Source organism: Parasteatoda tepidariorum, chromosome 8, assembly GCF_982258835.1.
Source record: "Parasteatoda tepidariorum strain Cologne lab strain chromosome 8, Ptep-v5.0, whole genome shotgun sequence".
Lineage (NCBI taxonomy): Eukaryota > Metazoa > Arthropoda > Arachnida > Araneae > Theridiidae > Parasteatoda > Parasteatoda tepidariorum.
In genome coordinates this window covers 64807977-64835301 of record NC_141762.1, presented here as the reverse complement: position 1 = coordinate 64835301, position 27325 = coordinate 64807977, and the positions used below count along the sequence as shown (strand labels likewise).

Below are 27325 nucleotides of genomic sequence, written 5' to 3'. Positions count from 1 at the left end.
CATTTATTGCACAATCATTCTGCAATAAATACTCGCCAATCTCAACATACATTTCAGAAATCTATTTCTCATTGTCTTGCATCGACATCAACTCTTACCGATAAACACTGCCTGGAAAACAATCTATTGTCTACACTCATACCATGACATTCTATTTCACCGCCACGATCCTCCCTTATTGCCAGGACATATTTAGACTACCTCTTCCGCATCTTCTTCATCTACAGCATTCACGAACCTGCATCTTCCAACATCTAAAAATCCCTCTTCGTCTTAAATACGCAGCTCTTGAAGGAAGGGGGAGGTCCGACAAGTGAACAATGACGTATGACAACACTTCACTCAGTGGTTATGAAGAAAAAAATACTCTTTTTCTAAGAAATTCTTTTGGATGCCTTACCAAGCTCGGTCCTAACTAATGACGAAGCAAAAAAAAGTTTTGGAAAGTAAGCTTTATCAGTAAGTTAATATTCTGTAGATGTAGAAAATTATTTTAAGATTTTTTTTGGGGTGTTTAGATATTACATTTGTTCAGAAAAGTTTAAACGTTCGCGCACGCCGATTTGGAAACGCCAAACGATTTTGATGAGCACAATGCTGTAGAGAAAAAGCTAATTGAAGTAAATATAATTAGTAATTTTGAGTTCTGGATTGTTCTAAATACTATATGGGATTAGCAAAATGGAACTTATTATTACTAGATTTAAGAGGTATCTATATGGATTCAATAAGAACAAGTGCTTCATTTGTGACTTTTTAGAAAAATAGCAATACTGCAAAGTTTACTTTATATATTATATAATTGTTTTAGCTGCAAACTTACTTCAAAAATTATAAAAAGGATGATATTGATTTAGCAGCAAAATTACTTTTTCAAATTATAAAGGATGATAAGGATTTAGCCGCAAGTATGCTTCATTAATTGAACGAAAGATTATAAAAAAGAAAAACTATGCTGTAAAAACTAATTTCATCGACATCTTCAGCTCTTAATTTATGACTAAGTTTTTAAAAAAAAATCTAATTTGGTCTTTAGCCAAAGCAGCTGAGAGAATAGCGTTTATTGCTAAGAATGACTATCGTCTGAATGTGACTATTTAATTTTGTGACTATTGTACTGACTAATGATCAATTGCAATAATGACTGTGAGTTATCAGTATGACGTTGCATCATCTACCTCAGGTGGTTTCATCAGGTTGTTGTTTCGATGGAGGGGGAGTATTTGGAAACTGGTCTATCTTGAAATGTTCTTCTTCACTGCAGCTTATTTTACTTTAACCATGATGTACAGATTCTTGTTCAACGAATGGCAAAGAGGGTAAGTGACATTTCACAATGCGCATTATAATTAAATTCTGAATATAATTTATAGTTAGACAATTATTTGTTTAATTTAGGCTATATTGTATTATCACTTATCAATAGAATCTAATTTCATGTAGCAAACAAAATCAATGGACGTTTTCCAAAAATAACCAATTAGAGCTTCAAAATTTTAAGTTGCATTTTTTTATTTAATTTTAAGTTAATATTAGTTGCTCTTGAATAATGATTACGTTTTACAGAGATCCTTTTTTCTAGCTAGTACTGTTTCTTATTGATACTGTCTTGACATAAGTATTTTTGTTTCAGAATTTATTATTTAAAAAATATATCTATTTTGTTTTTAATTTACACAATTGAAATTTTAAATGATTATTTCGGACCTTTTTCTTTGCATTTTTGTATGATCATAACTTATAGGCATGCTATAAAACAATAAATGATTCTGACAGTGCTATTCAAATGCATCATTGCGCATTATGTAAAGCAAGCTAAATAGAAAAAGGTCCAATTTTGAAGAATGTAGTTTTTAAATGGCAAAATACAAAATGCAAGCGGAATTAGTCAAGTAGTTCCAGCAAAATAGAATTTTTTTTAAAAAAAATATAGTTTTTTAAAAAATTAATATCTCAGGAATCATTCGAATGATTTTAGCTCAAATTTTCTGTTCTGTTATGTAAAATTGTATTATTTAAAATAATGTGAAAAATTATCTGCCTTACAATTAAAATTTTGTTTGACTATTATTAAATAAAACAATGAAAAATAATAATATAACTACTGAAAGTTTCTTTTTACTTAGAATTATCTTTTGATAAACAAATTTTATAATTGTGCAAAAAAATTTAATTTGTTTAATAAGTTCTCGTTCCATATATCTGAGATGACGGCCACCGTATATTTTTGGTATCAGAAATCCGAATCCGTCGAAAAAGAGGTACATTTATTCAGAGAAAGTACGGTTTTGTGTCTGATTTCATAACTTAAAATATCATTTGCGCTAATTAATTAGCGTATTTGAAGTCATTCTTTCGTACCATTAAGTTAGAGACCCACACCATGAACATCTGATCATTAAATAAAAAGTTATTCACGGCTGACCGTTTTCTTTCACACTGTACATAAATTAAAACAATAAAGTGTAAAATGAAAAGTAGGTGCGTAAAATTAAAATTATTTAATTTTACTATGCATGCCTTTAATATTACTATGAGTAAAATTAAAAGTATCTTTAAAACTTTTAATTTTTCATAAGTAATTTTTCATAGTTAATTTTTTCATAAATAATTATATCAGTATGAGCAAAATGCGTGGAGCCGTGGCACGCAGAAGAAAGGACTGGTGCACTCTTTTTGAGAAAGCCAGGGTCCACCGAGGACTGCCGAGCTACTGATGATGATGATGAGCAAAATATTTTTCTTCTAATTGAAGTTTCTACATCTTCTAATTCAATGGCACGCGAGCACAGGTTGGGCCATGGCCTGCCCCAGAATGAAGTTTCCAACTGCCCTCTTCTTGGAGAGACTCTTCCAGTTCATAACTCTGATAGCTTTTAATTCTGTTTCGAGCTGTCGATCCACCGGGTCCTTTTTTCGGGCCCCAGATGTTTTTAAGTCGGAGATTTTTTGGTGGTTCGGTCATTATTCATTCTAATCAGGTGGCCTGCCCATTTTAGTATTTGAACTGATATAAATTTTATTATGTCTGACTCCTTACAGTCCTTACACTTTACACCTCTCAAAATACTTCGCAGTATTTTCTTTCAAAAATCGCTAAAACTTCCTTATCACTTTCAGTTATTGCACACTTTTCAGCAGCGCATGAAACTAGGGGCTTGATCAAAGCTTTTTAGAGCAGTAATTTTGTTTTCCTGCTGATGAAACTAGATTTTAAATATTTGTGTGTTCAGTAAAAACATCTGTTTCCAATTGCTATTTTTTTACGTACTTCTGGCGTTTATCTGATTTTAATTTTATTTTTTATCTAACATTAACGTTCAATTTTTTTAGCAAATCAAGGAAAGGACTGCGTATAAAAATAAAATTTTAATGGTCTTATGATTCTTCTGAGCTCTTGATGGTCTTCTTTTAAATACTTATATGATAAAGGTTTAAGAAATTGTCGATTGTGACAATACTTCATTTCATAAGTTTAACGATCAAATATTACATGTTCTGTTATCACCACATTTAATGCATATTTTTTGAAGAAAAAAAAGAAGTCAGAATTATATACAAATTATTAAGGATTTAAAATTAATTTTTCAGAGAGAGAGATAAAAATAAAAACAGTATTAAAATCTGAGGAATTACTTATTAAAAAAGCTAAAAAGCTAAATTAAGTAAAATAAAAATCTGATTCTGGAGTTTTTTTTCTCAAAATAATCTTAACTTTATTCTTAATTTCCTTTGGTTCCTCCGCTGTCTTAATTTCCAATCAACAAACAAGTTTAAAAGAAAGGAGCTCAAAACCCGTGAAATAAAAGGAGTAACATACAATGGTCTAAGGGGCAGCATTGTACCTTGGATCGATTTTCCTCACTCAAAAATAATTCTTAAGGAAGTATATAGTAGAATTCCTTAAAAAATTATATTACGAGACAATCGTTAAGAAACATTTCCCAAATAATCTCTAATTTTTTTAACTATTACTTTCTGCATACAAAATTAAAAAAGTTAAACTAAGTCCAATGTACAACACTCTTCCCGTCAGTACAATTTATTAACCAATAAAAAATTCCCCATTTTTAATTAGATCACGTGTTTTCGATCAATATTGCTTTTTATTGAAATTCGGTATACCCTTTACTTGCATAAGAAATCTCTTAGAGTCTAAATTTCTTCAGAAAAACTCACATTAAAAATTTTATCGTTATAATTTTAAAATGCCCACTACTATTTATTTTGTTTTAGATAAAGAACTTTCGTGTTAGATGTAATATCTCTTACTCCTGTGGTAGTTCAGTAAAGTTTTCATCATACTGTTAAAGTAGAAAAATCCCTACGTTTATCCTGATTATTTTCTCATAAAAATATTAGTTGTATTTATGTTTAATAATATTCTACAATAATATGAGTAGGGTTTGAATATATGGTCCCAACATTAAGCTTAGCACATGTGGTTGTTTCAATTAGTTGTTTGTTTAGGTACCCTTATAACTAATAACGTACTGTAATCTTTGATCCGACATAGGAAAAAAAGGCTGTTAATATTTGTAGAGAACAAACAAAACGCATCGGATTTTTGTGCGTAAAAAATAGTTTATACCTTATTTGAGGGTATTTTAATAGCTTTGGAAATTTAAAAAAAAAAAGCCATTTGAAACGCTGGAGTTTTTGCAAATCTTTGCTGAAATCAGTAAATTGTTTATTGCCAAACTTTCCACTGAGGGCGAATAATCTAATAATACTTGATAAGAAAAATAAGCTAAGTGTCTTATTATTATTTTGAGTAACCTGCTATCTATGGGTGGTAATTGTTTCTCACAGATTTTGCGTAAGCATAGTTTCAAGCTAATTTTCGGGGCTACTTTGTATAAGACCTAGTTTGTGACTAAATAGCCTATCAATTTGCAAATACTATTATTGCCATCGCATCTTTAAAAAAAATAATTATTGCTAAAAAATTTTTGCTGAGCAATTTTTATATGTTACAGTCATAAAATATTTTTCTCGTTGTTTTTGTACCCGAACTACTAGCACAGGATAAAGAATCTCTCAAACGCAGATTGAAAGAAGGTGTTTTTGTCACTGTCATGTTTGAAGGAAAGCACAATCCGAGTTTGATAACAAAACTGTGCAATGGAGAAGAGTTAGGCCTTGCAGTAGAATGCATAAGAAAGACCAAAAAGTCCTGAAAGTGGTCCGATAAATGGGATATTCTTATTTATGAGTGGACTGACATCAAGAAAAAAATGAACATTCCCATGCTAATGATACGAGAACATTTCAATGTTCCTGATATGGCTAATTACAAGTTATAATAAAAAACTTAGCATTCAAAGTCACGCAAACAAAAATTATCTAATTTATAGTGTAATCTCTCATTAGCAGATATTTGTGCAGTGTGTTGCACACTATTCTAATAAATTTGAATTGTATTCCATATCGATAAAAATAAATGAATCGTCCAAAGAAGCCACGCGCAGGGTTTACTTTGGACCAAACTTATAAAAATACTTATAAAAATACTTAAAAATATATGTAGAAAAAGGGGAAATTTATTTAAACGTATTGTACAGTTAAGCTCTTTATATTTTGTTAATTCATTAAAAATGAATTTGGATGTTGTAAGTTGGTTTATTATATTTGTTTTTAAGGAACTTGAAAGCAAAACCACGAAAAAATGGCTCAAATTACAATTGACGATATTTTACCTGAAAATTAAATTTGATTTATCTATAAATACAATCAAGTACACTGTGAAAATCCATTTTTAACGGGAAATTTTACGAAACAAAAAAATTTGATATACCGTGCTTTTTACTATAAAATCACATAATTAAATAAATATTATTATAAAAAACTTCGGTGCAAATTCGGTGAGTTGAAAATGCATTTTAGGGTAAAATGGATTTTACGAATGATGAATGATGATTTCACCGTAATTTGATCCGGATTCTTTTACAGTGTAACATCAATCAGAAGTCTAATAACTTAAAATAGCATTACGACTCTAATTCCAGATTTTCTCACTGTTAATTACAACTCGTATACAACAGCAATTTGACCATTTCTTTGACTCTAATGTATGAATTCAAATTATTTTATTGATTGTAGCATCTTCGAGAAAATGGTATTCCTATGCTCAACATTCATGGATCTCATTCCCTTAAGTTTTGTCCTTGGGTTTTATGTGTCCTTCATTGCTACAAGGTGGTGGAATCAATATATCGCCATTCCTTGGCCAGATAAGTATGACTAATTTTTTTTTAATAATAATACACCGAAGAGCCATTACATTATGACCACCCTTCTAATAACATGCAGGACTACCTTTAGCCCTCAAAACTGCTAGCACCCGCAGTGGCATTGATTCCACAAGGTGCTGATAGCATGGTTGCACGAATTTGGTTTTCCAAGTAGGACCACAAATGCTCTATTGGATTAAGGTCAGGAGAATTTGGGGTCCAAGACATGACTTGAAAGTTACTGGAATGCTCCTCGAACGAATCCATGACGATTCGACCCTTATGACATGGTGCATTATCCTGTTGTTAAACACCATCCCCCGTAAGAAAAACTGTTGCCTTGAATGAGTGAACCTGGTCTGTAACTATGTTCAAGTAGCTTACAGACGTCAGGGATTGTTCTATGAGGATTATGGGTCCTAATTTGCCCAGGTTTTCATACCTGGGCGAGCCCATTGTTATAGATGGAGGGTGGTCATAATGTAATGGCTCTTCGGTGTATGTTAGACCATTCTAGAAACATAAAGAATAAACATCTTTTGGGATTTTTTTTCTGGGGAAGAATGAAATAAATCAAAGTTCTGAAAAAATCCCTTATCATAGATTCTAGTAAAATGTAAAAATTACTTTTTTCAAGGCAGTACAAAAAAAAGAAGAAGAAGAAAATTAAAAAAAGACCACTGTACAGTTTTCTTTTGATTAAGAATTTATTTCTAAAAGAATAATGGTTGAACCAACAGCATATGTCAGGATGAATAACGAAATTAGTTTTCTTATTATGTATGATGTTATGTTATTATTACGCTTGAAAATAACTACACAATCAACTTAGCATTTTCGAATTGTACCTATTCTTGCAAGAATGGAAAGTTGATTAAATTCAAAATTCTCTGACAAAAATTGTATATAACGATAAAACTATGAATTAAAATGAAATAGTACTGTGTAATTCTGTAAAAAATTAGCAATGTGAAAAATTAGCAATTAGTAAAAACTATGTAATTCTGTAAAGATTTCAAATTTATTCGTTCCTCATGTTCGTACAATTTTTGCAATATGATACCACATAAGAAACATTTTGCAATGAATTTACGAAAATACTGAAACTAGAACTATACATAAAATTTCCATCCCGTACTTTTTCCTAAAATGAAAGAATATAATGTTGTCATGAATGTTAAAATGAAAGAATATAATGTTTCCTAAAATGAAGGAATATAAGTTAGCATATTGCCACAATAGAAAAAAGTATAATCTTAAAATAATTATATAACAAAACTTTTAAGATTTTTAGTAGCTAAAGTTTGATCTTTTTTTCGAAAACAATAAGAATCTAATTCAATATACGTACTTAAAATTCATTTGTTTAAGCATATATTTCGATATAATTCAAATGGTTGTATGAAGAACAGTTAAAATATTTTTTAAAAATAAAATCAGTTATAAAAAGGTATGTTCATTTAGAAGAGAGCAATTTTAGAACCATAAATATGTGTTTACTACAAAGTAATTGAAAGCATACTATTGTTCAAATAAGAATTTTATCGCAAACAGATTCATTATAAAGTCTGAAATCAGAACATTGGATCAAAAAAGAATTATTAATTGTAATCGAGATTTTTTTTTTTAGCTGTGCATATATGCTACTAAGAAAAGAGGTAAATTTTTATACAAAAAAGTGGCAAGAGGCCTTTTGGAAACTGAAATGTAAAAAAAAAATCTTTACATTTTCCACATTTAAGAAAATCTTTACATTTTCCACTTTTTTACATTCCATGGAACTCATAAAGTCAACATGATCGCAATTTGACTCGAAATGTAATCAGCAACTTCCTGGCGTTGCTGATTACATTTAGCATTTGCCTGGTTTTAAATTAAGTAATCAAAGAAATTACTCATATAAGAACCTTTTTTTGAAGTTAATTTGCGAATTAACAAAAGCAAATCATGAGATCAAACGGATCTTCTGTTTGTCTTTTTCCTAAAAGCCTAACTTTTTGATACTCAATTGTTTACACAAATTCTACTGTTCCGTCCGTAAATCGAATTTACGTTCGATCATGAAATATATACTTTCCAGTTAATGATTTAAACTTTTACGCATAATCGGTTCGTGGTGCTCATGAATTTGTTGTTCTTTTTAGGTTGATGAACAGTATCGCATTGTATGTTCCAGGAGCTGATGAAACAAGTCGGGTACTGAGGAGGACGCTTATGAGATACTTGAATGTCGCTCTAATTCTGGTGCTCCGTTCCATCAGCATGGCCGTCAAGAGAAGGTTTCCCACAAGAGACCATTTAGTAGAGGCAGGTTTGTGCTTCACTTTAAAAACAAAGCAAAATGAATTGAAAATGAAACGCATAGTAAATTCCAAAATGTTAATAAATATTTATTTTTTTAAGAATGTAATTGTTTGATCCAGTGAAAAAACAATGCAGTGCCGAAATTTCAATTGAACTAAACTTTTAAAATTGCTTAAGTGGTTTAAAAATTTAGTTTTAGAAAACTTAATTTTTTAAACGTTTATTGTCATAGTTAATACCTAAATTTTTATGAATTAAATTTGTGTGTGATTACATCGACTTCGTAAAGTTTTATTTTTATTGCTTGTTCCCTATAAGTTTCGCCAAAGCTCCCATTTCGGGGCCGACAACAGGGAGGTCGTTATTAACTACTTGTAATAAATTTTTTGATTCAGCTTTTGATAGCTATTAAAGATGAATTACTTCTAAAGTTTTTCTACAATTATAGTAAAAATTACTTATTTTTACTGTGAAATTTTCCGAACTTATTTAATATTTTTTATTCTTATAAAAATTTGTATAAGATTATCATAGTTTGTACTTAACGATATATTAATAGAATTTAAATTAATCTACGAAAGGGAAGCAGGAAAAGGAAGGAATAGTTCTACTTAATTGCGAGAGTTATTGAGCCTTATTAGCTTACTTTTTCATTATTTCGCCATACTACTGGAGCTACCTAAACAAATAAAGCACTTTTTGAATAAAATTGTGAAACATATTTGTTCTCTGACTTTTGTTTATGAATTTTGATTTTTGAGTCTCAAATTTATGTCCCGTTTGTTTAATCAAAAAGAGATTGAAAGTTTGAGTCCCTACAATTTCATTTTACTCCTTGTTTATTTTGTCAGATCTCGGGATTCTTTTAGCAAATCAAAATTTTTTAACCTCACAGCAACAACAAAATTCGTCGAACACAACTGGTAGTTCCATGTAAAGAACAGTTTTTAATAATTTCTCACTACTTCTTATTATTTTTGTCAATAATGCTAAAAACATTTATTTTAATCGTAAATTAAGCAATTTTTTGTACTTTTTTTAAAATATGTAATACGAATTATAAGGACAGAAAAATTTTGATTGAGTAGTTCATGAGAAAATTTTTATAGTATGGCTTTTTTGAAATTTTATTCCAAAAAATATTAGAATACTCTTTTCGTAATAAATTCTCAATAAATCATTATTTTAAAGTTTTATTTCTAATGAACTGTTGGGCCGATTTTTTTTCTGGTTGTATGATTCGTATTACATACATTAAAAAGTAAAAAAATTGAGTATCATTCGATTAATTTTTTTACTGCAAATAATCGTATGTTTTAATACTCCATGCTTAATGTATTAAGATCTTCTCTTGATCAAATTTTTGAAATTTAGGTTTCCTGACTAAATTAGAACTAGAAATGTTGAACTCCGTTCCATCACATGAATTTAACACGTTTTGGATTCCTTGCACTTGGTTCATTAATTTGCTGCGAGAATCAAAACAAGAATGCAGAATTACAGATTCAAATGGTCTGAAGTTAATCATGGAGGTAATTATCATTCTTAAAATTATGCGTAACATACCAAACCAACTCATAAAATCGAAATTATTTTGTCTAAAATACTTATTTCCTTGGAAAATGCTAGTATAATTACATTTTCTTAAGCAATAACTATATACAGTACAACACAAAAAATTCCTGACCAAATTACGGAAAAAAATAGCAGCACTCAGAATGGCAGTACATTTTGCCGCAAAATCCATTTTTGCGGTAAAATTTTAAGAAACAAAATATCTGATACACCGAAATTTTTACAGTAATACTTACTGTAAATTTACTGAATCACTTCAATTAAATAAATATTACTGTAAAAATTATGGTATAAAATTTTACTGTAAAATGGATTTTACGGATTATGCACCCAGGGTGCCAGTAATTTGATGCAGAACTTCTGACATTGTATATCCCAAATAAAGCCCAACCCAGAAAAACGAAACATGGACAACTGAAAAATGGAATGTTTATTGAATATGAATTACAAGAAATTTTGAAAATGACGTCCATTAACGTTTTTACAGGCATTGGCAGACTTAAAAAGATTTTATTTTATTTTATAGCCGTCATTGAATAGCCAAACCAAATTTTGAGTTTACAACTACCAATGTTCCACTCCGTATCCTTGTATTTTTGAGTCCAAGTCAGAAGACAAGGAAACTCCTGGATCAATACCTCAGGAGGGATTGATTTGTTTTGGAAACTTGGAGGACTTTGCGAACCTGATGGTTTTAACGTGCACCAGTCACCATTTATTACACGGGGATTCTTCGGCTGACTGGAATCGAACTCCCGCTGTCACGAACAGAAGTCCAACGCTCTACTAACCAGGATATCCCGGCCTCCCTTAACAAGAGCATCAAAAACCAATATTTGAGGGAAAACTTTGTAGATCTCTTGTTCAATTTCAAATTTTATAAGAAGTTTGAAGTTCACGGCTCAATTTTTTTTTCTTTCATTAGGATAAAAAAATTTCTAAAAAAAAACTACTTTAGCTTTATTTTATAATGTTAGTACTTTACAGATTTGAATATGTTGCAATGCTCATTAAACATGCAAAAAAATTAATAAATAAATACATCCATGAATTTTTTTTCGGAAAAATCTCATTTATTTTATAAAAACATTAAACAAAATATTAGTTTTATTTCTTTATTATTATTTTTAAAAAATTTCTATTCATGGTAAGTTTTATTTTCTTCTGTAGTTGTTTTTATTAAGATTTTCTTTGGTATTCTTCATTTGAAAGTGACTTAAAATGAGTTTAATTATTAGTTTCTGCACCGCCTTGATTCGGGACTTGTTATTTTAAAATTAAAAAGCAAAATAAATATCAAACACATTCATGACTAAAATTTGTGAGACAAAAAAACTGATGTAGACAAATGAGAAAATATATTTAGAATTTAGAACATTGACATGAAATTAGAAAAAGGAAAGAACAAAAATCTTGGAGATGTTTTTGTCATGTGACTTTAACAAGGTAGGGGAGGGTCTGTTAATAAAACAATCATTAATATTATCTTTTCTATGGATATATGCCAGCTTTGTTCTAATTGTAATTTCTCCCTTGAGTTGAAGTAGTAGTTTTTTTTTCTCATTCAATTTCGTTACACGAAATGAAGAGGGAAGCTTAATTTCTTTTCTTGTGAAACTGATCCAACATAGATAACTTCCACAACAAATTGGTTGCGTTGTACAAAATTCTGGCTCTAATAATTCAGTGACTTTGTCTTACACTTGAAAGAACATTAGGCACTTCTTTGTCTCGAGTATTTGTTGTTAGCACACAATAAGTTTTTATTTTTATTAATGTTTTACCCTCAAGTAATTTACTGATTTTAAACACACAAAAAACTTTTTTTTTTACGTGAGTTCCCCTTCCAATGACGTGAACGCCAGCAATTGCAAATTGGTAGAATTCCACATCCGGCTCACACCGACCACAGTGCCGACATAAAATATCCGCAGTGGTGGACGTATCATGGGTTAGAGTCCCCTTGCCGTCAGGCTAACCGTGGGAGGTCTTCGCGGTTTTCCTCTCCATGTAACGCAAATGCGGATTAGTTCCAGTAAAAAGTCCTCCACAAAGGCAAATTTCTCCCAATACTTGATCCACGATGTCCCTTGTCTTCTGGATTGGGTTCAAAGTTACACGGCTACGGAGCTGAACTTTAGCAGTCGTAAACCCTAAATTAGGTCAGCTGTTAAACGATGGTTATTTATTCGTAAAATGCCTGTTAACAAAGTTTAAATATGATGGCAAACTATTCATGAAAATAAAAATAATAAAAAAAATCATGCAATTATAAAATAAAAAGCTATACCACTTTTGCTTTCCAATTGAAACAAAGAACATTTCTTTTATGTATGCAAAAACACTAAAAACTTCGAAATATTTTCAAATAAACAAAAAAAATATTATGTTTTCAGAAACACCTTAAGTAATAAGTTTTACACCTTAGTAATGAAACAAATTAATATTGTTAATGAGAATAATAATAATAATAATAGCCATAATATTGCATATTTTGGGTAGGGTAAACTAACCAGTGAAGGAACACTTAAGCTTCGCTTGCCTATTAAAAAATCACATTAATTTCAAAATTCGTAATTTTACTTAAATGACAGTGTCAGTATATTTGTTACTAATTGCAAATTATGTAAAAAAATTGTAGAGAACTTACATAATATTGTATTAAAGTTTTGGAGGTTCAAATAACAAGTAGTAAGAAGACCAAGTGAAGGAACAGCTCTTACCAGTGAATGAACACCCAGTAAAGGAACACTTAATTTTGGTTATTTTTTAATGCTCTTTATGAATTTATAAGCCACACAAATATTTACAAACAAGCCTATTCTTGAAATTATAACACATAAATACTTGGAAAATGTTAACTTTTTTTTGTAATCATGAATTGAAAATTAAAGTGTCAACATATTAACACATACTGTTCATTCACTGGGAAATCTATGCCCAGTAAAGAAACATGCCTGTTTCCTCACTGGTTAGAAGTTGTTTTTCGTATTTTTAACATACTTTTGATGCGGAACATCACTAAAGGTTCAAGAAAATTAAAGTTTATCTTTTATTTTCATTAACTTAGAAAAAAAAACAGTAAAGTAACACTTGTTCCTTCACTGGTTTTTCATCGTTTGGTGATCCAGTGAATAAACACCCCCTTATCTCAGTACTTTATTATGCTATGATGCTTAAAAAAAATAAAACGTAACTTCAATAACTATATTTTGAATTCTCCTTTTCACAGTGAGAAAAATAAAACTATTACATGCAATTAATTTCACTTCAAACATATAAATACAAACACCCACCTTATAATTTTTTGAAAGAAACAAGGTGTTGCAGAGATAATAACAAATTCAAACTTCTTTCCAGAGAAGTCTATTTGACCAGGTAATCCAAAACATTGCTAGATGACTTCCTATTGTTTGGCAGTAAGCTATTGTTACCAATCAATCTAAAGAAAAACTTTCAAATTCTTATTTTTAATCAATATATATGAAATGTTCCTTCACTGGGTAGTGTTCCTTTACTGGTTGGTTTACCCTATCAACTTAATTTTTTTTTCCATTGCAGAAAAACATGCTCCTGAATTATTAGAATCGAACTTTTACTAAGCGCAACGATTTTTTTATTTTTTAGTTGGATCGGTTTTATGAATAAAAAATCAGAAGTACAGTTTCATATAGTTTAGCCCTTTTTTATATAAATAAGGCAAAAATAGCGAAAACTTTTCATTTTCTTCATTCACTTGACAATTTCAAGACGAAGCAAAATTCATTGATATATTTTTGTTTTATGTGCCTGACAACTTCAATGTGTCATCATTAGTTTTTTTATGTTCTACATGGTTTCGCGCCTGCTTTTGTGTTAAATAAGAAATATGTAGAGAAAAAATTGAAATCTTTGTGAAATATTATTTAATGCGTCACTTAAGAGAATTGATACTTGACGGGCTTGGCTTACCCGAAATAGAATGGAAAGAATAGCTAACATAAACAAATGCCACGTTTCAACAACCAATCAAAATTGAGATACTCACATTAAGTCACTTGCAGCCCATTGCCACTGTAAGTGAGAAATGAAAAATGCAAAACTGTTTTTTAAATTTTCAACATCAATTTTTTGGTGTAAATGATAAATAATAATCTTTAACAAATATTTTAGAGTCTGTATGATTCAAATCATTTACCAAACAATGTCGACAGCACCAATTTTGATCTTTTAAGGTAAAATATATTTTGAAGAAATTGTTAATCTTGGAAATATATCAATTTGTTCTAGGAATTCAATGAATTTCGTTCGAAATGTGGACTCTTATGGAGTTATGATTGGATTAGTATTCCCTTGGTGTATACGCAAGTAAAAACCATTTATCCAACTTAATTTTAATTCATATCAGTTTCATTTCTATCATCAGTAATATTTCGAATTTTTTTTTTTTAGGTTGTCACCTTGGCAACTTATGCTTTTTTTGGAGCATGCATATTTGGTAGACAGTATGTAGAAGTGCCTGATAAGCCTGATCACAATTTCGAATTTTACATTCCAATTTTTACAATTTTTCAACTATTTTTTTATATGGGTCTTCTTAAAGTAAGCATAAATAATTCATGCTTTTTTTCTTGTACAATACATAAATATTTTAGTAATCTATTTTAAAACTATATTTGTTATAATACTAAATATTGCTTAGAATCGATCCTTTTTGTATGTAAATAAATATAAATTAATTTTTCAAAAGAAAAGGAGCTTATTTTTTTCAGATAATAATAGATAAACTATGTGTTAAATAAAAATCTTTGTTATTTGTTAACTAAGGAAAAAGTTTAATTGCCTAATGTTAAGGCAATATACAGATTTTAATAAAAGTTGAAAATGATATTTTCATGATACGTATTTCATACGAATTATTATTTTAATTTTCTAAAAAGAAATATTTTAAAATCTAGCGCGACGCAATGGAGACCAAATTTTTTTTTTGAAAATGGATCATGCGAAACTTTTTGAAAATCCTAACTATCAAATGCTGCTAATAAACTAATATGCTGTTAATTATAAGCTGATATAATACAGGATATGTTTATTATCGTTTCCTATTTATGTATACTTTTTTTTACGCTCGCAAATTTGGTTGTCAGCATGCATATTTGGTAGGCAGTAACTAAATTGGGAAACCAAGTTGATCGCCGTAAGCAGCTAATGTGGAATAATTTAAAGAACTTTATTATTCTGTATCTTACATCTCTGAAATTACAACTCCGAATAATTACATAGAGCATCATAGTGTATGAAAGTAATTTCAAAACCACTACCTTTTCTTTTAGGTTGCAGAACAGTTAATAAACCCTTTTGGTGACGATGATGAGGATTTTGAACTCAACTGGATAATTGACAGACACATGAAAGCAAGTTAACATTCAAGTACTTTTTTCTTAAGAAGCTTTTTTTTACAAAAAAATTTTTTGTAATATACAAATTTTTTTGTCAATGCTTTTGTCGAAAAAAACTTATTTAATTATAGATATTATTTTTTTTTCGCATATAGGTCTCATACTTGGGAGTCGATTTACTAAATACAAATCCTCCGCCTCTGATCAGAGATAATTATTTCTACCAGCAGGATATGAAACTGCCTTACACGGAGGCATCTCTAGGATACAAGAAGAAAACTTATAGAGGCTCTGTCGCAACAATGAAGTATTTCAAAAAATTTGCATTAATATTTTCTTTAAAATTGTAATTATAAAAAACATTCACAAATAGATTTCAAACAGTTAATATCAAAATAAACAACTTCATTAGTCAAATTTAAGATTTTTGTACTTTTTAAAACTGGTAGTTTTTATTTTATGGTGTCATCAACGAAAGCTATTATTTTATTTTATAACTGTCGTTAAATAGCCGACCCAATATTGGCTTCACGCAACTAATGTTCAACTCCATAGCTATGTAATTTTGAACCAATCCAGAAGACAAGGAAACTCCTGGATCAGTACTCCCAGAGGTATTGATTTGTTATGGGAACATGGAGGACTTTGAGACTCGACAGATTTAACGTGCATCAGTCACCAAACGAAAGCTATTAATAAATTTAGAAGTGGGCTGAGGCAGGGATAGCCTGGTTGGTAGGGCGCTGAGCCCATGTCCGAGAGTTCGTGGGTTCAAACCCCGCCGGCTGAAGACTCCCCGAGTAGTAAAGTGACTGATGCACGTTAAATCTGTCGAGTCGCAAAAGTCCTCCATGTTCCCATAACAAATCAATACTTCTGGGGGTACTGGATTGGAGATCGATCGTTCTCTGATTCAGGTCAAAATTATATCCACGATCTGTGGATGAATGAATGGGTCCGCCCTATAAACGGGTGCGACGTAGGGTGAGCAAAAGTCAAATTCTTGGCCATAGATGGCGCCACTGGAAAACAAGAATAATCGCACCCTTTCTACCTAAACAGGCATACGTCAATAACAAGAGGTGGGCAGATTGTGTCATTGTGACTAAATGGTGTGAAAATAATTTGACATTGACAGCTGCCATTGATGCTTGAATTCGGCGATCTACTGGGAACCGTGTCTGAACACTTATATGTACACTTATAAATGCATTTAATATTTTTCTTATATTTATTTAAAAATTAATTGTACTGAAAGATGGTGTTATAAAACCATAATTAATTGATATTAAAGTTAAAATAATATTTGTAAATATGGCATAAATTATGAAATAACTCCAGTTTCTTAAAACATGTTTTACATGCCGCTCGCGCACTGTTTCAATTATGATGGAACAGCAAACAGGCTTGTATGCATGCTCGAAAATCTTCGCAGTTAATGTGAATCTACGTCTTCTTCTAAAATTTTTAACTTTAATTGTTAAATTTTATTTATCCTCCAAATGTATAAACAATCTTTTTTTTCTTCTCAAATCTAACTAGAATACCACAAGAGAAACAGAACCTCTTAGTTCCAGAATTTGATGAAGATGACGACGAGGATAAAATAGCTGCTACCTATGGCATGGGCAATCGAGGAGCCTCTCTGTGGACATTGGTCGGTGGAAAACTAAACACTAGATTCAGTGTCTCCAACCAGAACCTAGACACAGTGACATTGGAAAGCGGTAGCAATAACTGGAAGGTTTCGAACCCATCACTGTTCGCTCCTTTGGATGGACTTATTTCAGAAAATAAACAGACAGGATCAATGCTAGAGTAAATATTTTTTCTTATTAGAACTGAATTAATATCCTTTATAATATGTGGTTGTTGCAAAGGAAAAAAATGGTAGAAATAGTATTTTATTTACGTCTCAGTAGAACTGTTAAAGAACTATTGGCGACGGTCAAGGAAACATAACTGATTATGATTATCGAAGACACGCGATCACAATTTTGATCTTCTGCAGAGGGGATAGCTTCCCTATTTTGGTATCCCGACGACTTGTGTGCAGAGTCAAGCCTTTTACGTTAAAATAATTTAACGAAAACCGATACCAAAAATTTCCTGTTCCTTCAAAGACTAATCAAAGTAGTCACCCAAGCGTTCATAGATCGCAAAGAGTGATGCTAACTTCGGTGATCTACTGAGAACCATGTCTTACGATTTGTGAAACGCAATAGGAAACAAAATAGGTAAATTGGGAAATTTATATTTACACATTTCAGCTCTGTTAAACCAGCTGAGGAGAGGTCAGTGGCTTGAGTGATTGAGATTGCTATAACCCCCGCCCCAAAATTTCTACGCAACTAATGGCCGATTGTTGTAGTTGTAGTTCATTTACGTCGTACTAGAGCTGCACAATGGGCTATTGGCGACGGTCTGGGAAACATCCCTGAGGATGATCCGAAGACACGCCATCACAATTTAAATCCTCTGCGGAGGGGATGGCACCCCCGCTTCAGTAGCCCGACGATCTGCACGCGAAGTCGAGCACTTTACGGTAGAACAGTTTAACGAGGACCAATACCGCACACCCTCGGTCCCTACGCAGACTAATACAAGTGGTCACCCACCCGCACACTGACCGCAGTTAGTGATGCTTGACCTCGGTGATCTGCTGGGAACCGTGTCTTAACGATCAATCCACTGCTGGACCAACTAATGGCCGAATAAAGTGAAAAAGCAAGAAAGTCATTACTCCAATGATTTCTTACAAACATAATTAGAGTCGCCTATGCTTTATATTTATGATTTAGATTTGATTTCAGTTGATAAGCAGACTTCTTGCCTTGTGGAAAATGAAGCCACATTTTACATTTGTTTAGAGAAGATTCTTTTTAACACTTTCTTTTTAATGTATGCCACCATTATTTTTACTTACATTAAATAGAAAAGCATAATAGTTTCTCCAGTTTCCTCTCTTTTTGACATGCAAAATGCCTATTTCAAAAACGCAAAATCCAAATCAGATAACAGTAAGAAGAGCAAAATATCTTGGAATTTTCAGTTATCAAGTTTTAAATTCAAAGGAAGGCCAGTCACACCCATATGACCAAAAAGAGTGAAGCAGTCTAAAAATGACTGAGGAATCAGTTCCTAGGGTTGGTGAGTGATAGAGAACAGGGTTGTAGCCCCTAATGTGTTTTAAAGGAAGAAGTATAAATGTGGGAATATTGAAGAACACTTAGACCGAAATGAACTCAGATCTCGAAGCAAACTCATAAGAACTGTGTAAGCAATTGAGGAGGTTGGCGAGTTTTAGCGATCAGTCCAACTCCATTTTCGACAAGAAATGAAGTTAAATGCGTAGATATAAATACCTTTCACGCAATAGTTAAAAGTAATGCCATGCAATAAATGTAGTCATTTGGCAATAATGTAAAACCAGTAGTCATTTGTAAAATGCACAAGCATTCCAAAAAGTAGGAAAACATCTATGCTTTACTTTAGTTATCTATTTAAAGAAAACGAATGCATGCATGCACAATACAGTCCTATGCATTTAAGATTTTTGTAAGAAATAAAATTAGCGTATAAAAAAAAATATTAATTTATTCAAAATTTTCTTCTCTTTTTTTTTTGCAGAAACCAGCTTTTGCAAATACCGGAAGACACCGTTCCTGAAGAAGAACAAATACAACCAGGACAGTCACAGCCAAATTTGGCCAAATTAAATCAGCGACGATCATCTGATATACCAAAAAGAGCCCTCAAAAATGTTGTGAAAAAAGTAGTCCCAAAAATGGGCCACAAACCTCAACTGCGCCGAAGAGCCTATGGTGCACACAACAGATGGGTATCCTTCCATTCCCCCAAAGGAAAAGAGGAGGGCAATGAAGTGCTTTCCCTATATCGTGGTGCAGGGGAACCGGAACCCCCTGAGCATTTACGAACTACTTCAGATATTAGACGATTGTCATTTGGTGACCTAAATGCATCAGAATTCGACAACACTTCAAGCCGATTTCAAAGCTTACCAGATGTGAAACAGTATGCAGTTGAAAGAGGGGTTGCTATTGATGATGATTTAGAGAATGATTATCTACCAGAAGATCAAGATAATCTGAGCACAGCGAATTTGCTTGTGCTACCCGATGGAGATTACGATGGCGAAAGTGATTTGGTAATAAGACCAAGATTGACTTTCACAAGAGCATCGATCTCAAGACAATCCAGTTTAGACTCCCTTACTGACCAAGTAGAAAGGAAATTAAGCACTCAGTCTGTATTTGAACAAGATGAAACAGAAGATAAAAGCAAAACAGAAAGATAGAATCTAATATAACCAACTAATTAAACTCATATTTGATCATCAGTCTAAACAAGGGAATTCGTTTCATGAAAATTTATTTTCATACAATTCCGTGGCTTGGCAACAATGGAGAAAATCATAGTATTTTACCAAACTTTTCTCAGTTGCCTAGAAACTTAGAAGAAAGTGATGAAATTTTCCCTGAATGTGATGTGTCTCCTCTGAATATCGCAGAAAGAGTTCCTTTGTAAGATGATCATGTTACATTTGTACAAAAACCATTAGCAATTCATATCCAGATTAAATGAAAGATCTGTTATGACTGAGACTATAATTAGTAATAAGTATGACTAAACTTTATATTGTATAAGAGTATTAAAGATAATATTTAAAAATAGTTATCTCAGGAATTTAATTTATCCAACAAACAAGCATTAAAACGAATTTGGAAAAATGTATGGTTCACCTCTTTTTTAGTCTAGCAGTGGGGAGAAGAAAAAATCAGGACAGTTTTGGAAGGAAAAAAATTCAGAAAAAAAATTAGAGCATTTTTGGTACAGTACACATAAACCAGATTACTTTTTAAAAGGGCGGATGACCAAACAGGAAAAAAATTTAATTTTCTAGAAAAAAAACAGGGCAACATTTTAAAAAAAATCACATTATTTGGTACAGTATAGATTCATAACTTTGCCTTGACAAAAATTTTAACAGTATCCAGAGCAATGAAGTACTGAACAACACATAGAAATTTGATATCATATAAAAAATTATTACAGTACTGATGAAAAAAAGAATAACCAATATCAGTTGATATTCCCTCATACCAATATTAAATTTAAATTTGTAATTGAATTCAAGATTTAAATAAAAAATTTGAACGTGGGGTTTCAATTAATTTCAAAATGAAAATACATTGAACATGCCACTAAACAATTGTAAACAAAAATATCTTAATAGATGATCCCTCAATTCGCCCTTTGAAAATTTCATGATTACTGTATTCATGATTATTGCGTTCAATTATAAAAATAAAATCAGATGAAAGATTCGAATCAATTATTGTCGAACTGCAAAACTTTAGCTTGAAAGATTTGGTACCGTGTTTGCTAAAAATAACAAGCACATGACCCCTAAATTCATCACCATAAAAATTTCACAAGTGAAATTGTAAAATGAGTTTTCTTTTTCAAATGATAATTTTAAAAAAAAAAAATATTTTTCAAAATTATTCTTAAAAAATTTGAAACAATAAATCTTGTGAATAGCACAGTGTCTGAACCATGTATATAATTTGTGGATGGTCCCTAGGTTCAAAGTATTAAATTTTACAAACATTATAAATTCAAATAAGATTCGTATACCAAATTCTTTCATAGATTACATCACAAGTTGAAAACCCAGAGTCCTTAGATTCTTTAAATCAGTTATTTTGAAATTCGCATTTGTATTCTGATCAAACACAAAAGCATCAGAACAAAAAGCTAATTTATTCTTCGATTTGCTTATTCACTCATTATTAATCAGAACAAAATATATTTTGTTAGAAAAATCAAGAATATGAAGAAAACTTCAACCCTGTCTTTTTAATAAGGAACAAAACAATGATGCTTTCAAACTAGTGCTTTACATAATGATTTGGATTTTACATAATTTGACAGTATGCAATATTTGAGAACTTAGTCCTAAAAGTTGAAACTCATATATAAAGATTTTTGCATGGATGACAAGGGTTTCTGCATGGATGCACTTTAGAATGAAATTAGCTTGCTTTTATCAAAATAATGTTTCTTATCTTTACACTCTAAATGTCTCCCATTTTTGACCCATTTGAATAAATGTTTAAATTAGATTATTTGGGATTAATTGTAGTTAATATAAAACACACTAAGTGTGTAAATACTGAAGCTAATCTGAAATATATGGAATAAACAGTTAATATATATAGTAATAAATTGAAGTGGGTACCTAATTTATAAAAAAATAATCATACCCTACCACATACATACACACACAATACAGACATGTTTAAAATATAAATTAAAAAGACATACATTAACTAAACAGCCGAATTCCGCTTTAAAAAAAGTTCCGTAACAAGGTAACTACATTCATCCCTTATCACGTGTTCTTACTACATTGATCAAGAAAAAACTGAATTAAAATTTTTTTCCAATTCTTTACAGTACTTTTAGTAAAAATACACTTCACATATAAGAGTAATTATTGCAAATTAAAATGATTTCCAGCAATAGAAATAAATTAATAAGTAAATCGAAATATAAATTGGCGTAATTTATTAATAATCATTAATTAATAAATCAATTAATTTCCAAACCAACAAATCACTGAATAAGCAAACAAACAAATGTGAAAATAAACGAATCTATAAATAGCACAGCAAGTCAACCAACAAAACAATAAACAAATTAATCAATAAAGTTAAGCATAGCCCTTTTGGCCTTAAAATAGCCCTTTTGGCATAGGGTTCAGAAGGGAAAAAGCTTCCCAATTAAGTGACCCACACCATGATTATATAGTGAAGCCTTTATTTTCCAGACAAGCTGGTACTCAGTGATTTGAAGCTGGGTAAATTATAAACCACCACTGAATATCAATTGCCTACTTTTCACAATGACAAATCGGCTTTTGACAACTAAGCCATTAAAGCTTTGGATCAAATAATAAATCAGGAAATCAGCAAGTTAATGTGTGAAAAAAATTTATAAATCGGCATATCAAGAAATCAATACATAAAAGAGTCAATGAATTAGCAAATGAATCAGTAAGCTAAAATATGATCTAATAAGCAAATTAAAAATCATCTAATTAATGTATAAACCGATTAAAAGGTCCACAAAATTAAATTAATAATGAAAAAACAAATTAATGAATCAGCAAAACATTGAGAAAATGAATGAACAAATCAAGGAATCGGCAGTTCAAGGAATCACAGATTTATTACAGTGATTCACTGTTCAATTGATTCATCAACCCGCTGATTTGCTGATTCTTCCATTTACTCATTCATAGGTTTGCCAACCTGTTAGTCTATTCCCTTTTAATAAATTCTCTTAATTATCTAATTTTCCACTTAGTGATTCACTCTTAGATATATTTGTGAAATTTTCTAACTTTCTGTTACGTACGTAGTAAGATCGAAAATTAACTGAAGGGTGGAGTAAATAGCAGAAAATATATTTTTTCAACTGTAATATTTATTTAAGCACACTTAGTCAAAATAGCAAATCAAAAACATTACATTTTTCTGAAATAAATTTGAGGATTAAAGCAAGATTAAAATATTTTTCCAACAGTTAATATTTTGGAATCGAAGAATGCATCAGCATTTGGTAACAACATATTTGGGAGAAGTTTGGTGAAAGTACTCATACCCCTAAGCCTACAACAGGCTATAGTGGAAAGGCTTTACTTTTAGTACTCCTTTTAAGCAAGTAAATGCAGCCAGAGTGTATTATAAAAAATAAAATCATAAAAAAATAAAATTAATCATAATGTATGTGTAGAATTATCACTATAAAGTAACAACTGATTTGATAAATATGCATTATATTTTATGTATAAAATACATTAAAAATAGTATGAATTTCAATTGGTACAATATTTTCGAAATTTTGTAAATAAAAGAGCTTCACAATCAACCAACAATATATCAAAGCAACTATACAAAGAATCATACTAAAAGCAAATAAAAAAAATACATATAACAAGTTTAACAAAACACTAGAACACAAAATGAACACGAAAATTCAGGAAAATGTAATATTCTGGATGGCATAATTGATTATATCACAATGGGCAAATATCATTAGGAACATTGCAGATATTTATTTAGTATTGAAAATTGCCATCATAGAAAATCATTCAATAGAACAATGACTTACATTTCAGAATGAAAACACACAGGGGAAATATTTTTTTTAAAAATAAAAAATATTTAATTTCATTATTAATAAAATTGAGAATATTTATTTGATTTGCTACATTTTTCCAACGAGAAAAATCACATTTTTTGCTGCCATGTTTTCATTAACTTTTGATTTAAAAAATATTTAGATATTTTTAAAACTCACAGAAAGTTAGTATTTAAAATAACACTGTAGTTACATCTTTGTGTCGTCTTTATAGCAAATTTGCTGATATTACAAAAAATAAGAGATTGTTTCAATTCAGCAAGGAAAGAAAACACTGTTATTCTTTGAATTCTAAGCAAGGATAATTTTGCAAGTAACTTGGTATCTCAGTAGTTTCTTGGAAGTTGTTCCCCTCAACCCAAGATCTTATTGTGTTTTTTGCTGATGAGGAACAATGTCCTAAAAATAGCTTTAATAAATATTGGAATGGCCCCTTATCTCAAATGTAATATCATTCTAATAGAAAAAATAGGGTTGGTTCATTTAATAATTTAAAAGTTATAAGTACATTTAACTTTGAACTTTGTTTCAAAATCAATATTTTTTTTAAATATTTTATATAATTTACACACAAATCATTATGCATTTTGCAGATGAAAATATGAATTGATGACATATTATTCAATAAATGACATATGTTATGACATATATTATCCAATAATTAGAAAAAATAAAAATTAAAAAAAGAAACAATAACATGGAACATATAGGCATATAGTATAGTAGATAAAATAATATACAAACCCTTAACCTAATTGTATAAGAGTATATAGACATTTTTTTACGAATTAATACTAAATAGTAAAACAGAGCAAAGTTTATTTAAATTTGTTTACTTACAAATTCAACAAATAATCAAATTTTTAAAAAAAGAAAATTTTCTGAGCAGATTTATAAACTGATTTAGCTTAATGAAATCAAAATAAGTAATGTTCTTAATTATAAAACTAACTCATTTTTCAAACAATCAAACTCAAAATTTAATGAGTTGAAGGAATAAACAATATAAAAATAGTAAAAAAATTTTAAATAAAAATTATAATTTCATTTATATTCACATATGACAATCCTCATAATATATAAGTTGAGTATTTGAAATCCTTCTTGAGTAATGTTTATAAATATTCAAATAAACTAAGAGAGTAGAAAAAAAATAACTACAAACACATAGACTTAAGTTCATCAAAAATATATTATTTTATTTAAAAAAGTAGCAATTAAAAAAATTAATCAATTTTCATATAAAATGCCAAGTTTGCATGTAAAATGCCAAGTTAAAATGCTAAGTTTGAAATGCAAATGGAGTTTGAGTGCTTAAAATACATAATAATGCCCCAAAACAAAGGCATTTAAATAAAATGCAATACCAGTTTTATGCTTTTTACTAAAAATTTTTCTTATTGTAATATATATTTCCAATCTAACTCAAACATTTGAATAAATTATTTCAGTAAGCTATTAAATCACTATTTTTTGGAGATTAACATTTTTTCAGTGAATTTTAAGAAGTATTTGTGCAACATGAGGCAGAAAACAGTTAAGTAGATTAATGAGCACTATCTAAATTAAATGCCAAAAACTTCCCTTCACCTGTATATATTTTTTATTTACTTTTTTTAACTCGGGAAAACAATCTTTGATTTTTAAACATGGAATTTCTCACGACTTACCACAGTTTATAAAATGGCCAATTAATTAAATTTCACTTTTAGAAGATATTTTTTTATTCCCATTTAAACAAAAAGAGGAATAACTCATAATCGGGAAAAATTAAGATTTTTTTATTTTTTATTAATAGATGCCTTTAATATAAATACTTATTACAGATAAATAAATACATTAAATAGTAACTAACTGGATAAACCCAAAATACCAATTACCAGCAAAATATTTAAAAACTAATTAACACAATAATAAAATATCTTAAATCCATGGATAAATTTTGAATACTAATAACCACAGTAATGAAATATTTTAAATCAATGACCAAAGTTAATCTAACATTTAAAACAGGTTAACAAATGTTAATACAGCTTTAAGATAATATAATTCAGTAATATTACTTTATTAAAATCAGTTCCATTGTATCGGGTAATTATTTTAAGTAAGCTTAAACTGTTAATGTATACCATTGATAACTTATGTATACCATTCTGTTGTATTTACAAAAAATAGCATATATAGAAGAAAAAAAGGTGGAGAAAGGAAATACTTGGTACAAAACCAACATACAAATCATGAAGTACTTTTAATGTATAAAAAATATGGAAGGAACAAAAACATTTGGAATGAATTCAAGAAATTCTAGAATTATAATTAAATAAATCCTCTCATTAATAATTAATAAATCGTCTCATAAATCCTCTCATTAGAAATTAAATAAATCCTCTCATTAACAGAAATTCAGAGATTTATATATGTTAAAGATAGGTATAATTTTAAACAAAAACTACAGAATTTTAATTTTATACTGTATATTTTTATCTTGGTATAAAATTAGAAAATGAAAGACAAATATAAAAACTAGTGGCAAGTTAGCTTATGACCATGAGTGAAAACTAACGGTCTAATTATTAGTTTGGCATAAAAACACTTTCCTTTTAATCTCAATAGTAACAAAGAGTAAATAATAAACATATAATCTCAGTTAAAAATTAATATACACTAAATCAGTTGAATATTTGAACATAATTATAAAATAAAAAGAGAGGTATTGGTAAGAATTTCAGATAAAACAACTTCAGACAAAGCAGTTGTGCTGACCCAAAAAAGTGATTTAAAAATAATTTTAATAATTAAATACAAAGGCTTTAATCAACTACTATTCTCTAAAAGAACAATGTAAATCAATTTCTTTGATTATAAAAACAAGTAAATAGTTGGGGCAAAAAACAATGAAACACAAATTTGATGAAACATAAACATTCTGTTATATGATGCAATTTTGATTCAAGAAAATTGAATATATCAATGATAAACTTTAAAATGCTAACAAGAATTACAATATAAGTTGCATTCTCTTTTAAATGTATTATGAATTATATGTTATAAATTGTTGCATTATCTTCCTTTGGATAAAATCAAAAAGCTTCTCATAAATTTAAGTTCAGATAAGAAAGAAAGACAAATTGATTATAGTATGATTGATTACAGTATTAGATTAAGGTTGTTCTTCAAAGGTTCTTTTATTAAACAGAATAACATATTTTTCACATAATATGCAATCTTTATAACTATTTTTTATCACTGATAGATCCAGTGTTTTCAATCTCTAGACAAGGTCCTTTATGCTGATTATAAAAATTGTGCAATATGTAATTAAGTAGAAAAGTCACAATTCTGTGAAAATGAAAAGTGTGATCTAATTTTTTTTTTAAACATTTGAAAAGTTACATTAATGCATAACTGTTTGAGTAAATCAAATTATGAAAGAAATTGAGAATTATTCAATAATTTTAATAATTATCATTCAACTAGGAAAATCTCACCAATGTAGGAGTTCTTTTTATTTATTTTTTTTAAAAATGGACCTTTCAAAATGTTGAAAACATTTTCCAATTTTAAAGTTCAAACAAGGCAGTATATATAGTTTTGAACAAAAGC

General features: G+C 29.7%; 1 protein-coding gene across 4 annotated transcripts; it reads left to right on the top strand.

Moving 5' to 3' along the window:
- The first annotated feature begins 223 nt into the window (after positions 1-223).
- LOC107436166 (bestrophin-4) lies at positions 224-20188 on the top strand. 4 transcript variants are annotated; one of them, XM_043040315.3, is made up of 11 exons: positions 224-446; positions 1184-1319; positions 6103-6237; positions 8378-8544; positions 9912-10069; positions 14382-14459; positions 14544-14693; positions 15425-15505; positions 15646-15797; positions 17033-17308; positions 19121-20188. In XM_043040315.3, exons 1-11 carry the CDS (start codon positions 419-421, stop codon positions 19806-19808), a joined length of 2049 nt encoding a protein of 682 aa, XP_042896249.2. In that variant the 5' UTR covers positions 224-418; the 3' UTR covers positions 19809-20188. The 4 variants fall into 4 exon arrangements, with proteins under 4 accessions (XP_042896249.2, XP_071037370.2, XP_021002080.2 ...); XM_071181269.2 differs by having other exon boundaries at positions 323-459; XM_021146421.4 differs by lacking the exon at positions 224-446 and having other exon boundaries at positions 1012-1319.
- Positions 20189-27325: the final 7137 nt, after the last annotated feature.

Bases quoted from the DNA above. Each gene is read 5' to 3' on its own strand.
- LOC107436166 (XM_021146421.4), top strand. From the start codon at position 1,141: ATGACTGTGAGTTATCAGTATGACGTTGCATCATCTACCTCAGGTGGT. The intron at 6,238-8,377 runs GTATGACTAATT...TGTTCTTTTTAG, and splicing joins GCCATTCCTTGGCCAGATAA to GTTGATGAACAGTATCGCAT. The intron at 15,506-15,645 runs GCAAGTTAACAT...TTTCGCATATAG, and splicing joins TAATTGACAGACACATGAAA to GTCTCATACTTGGGAGTCGA.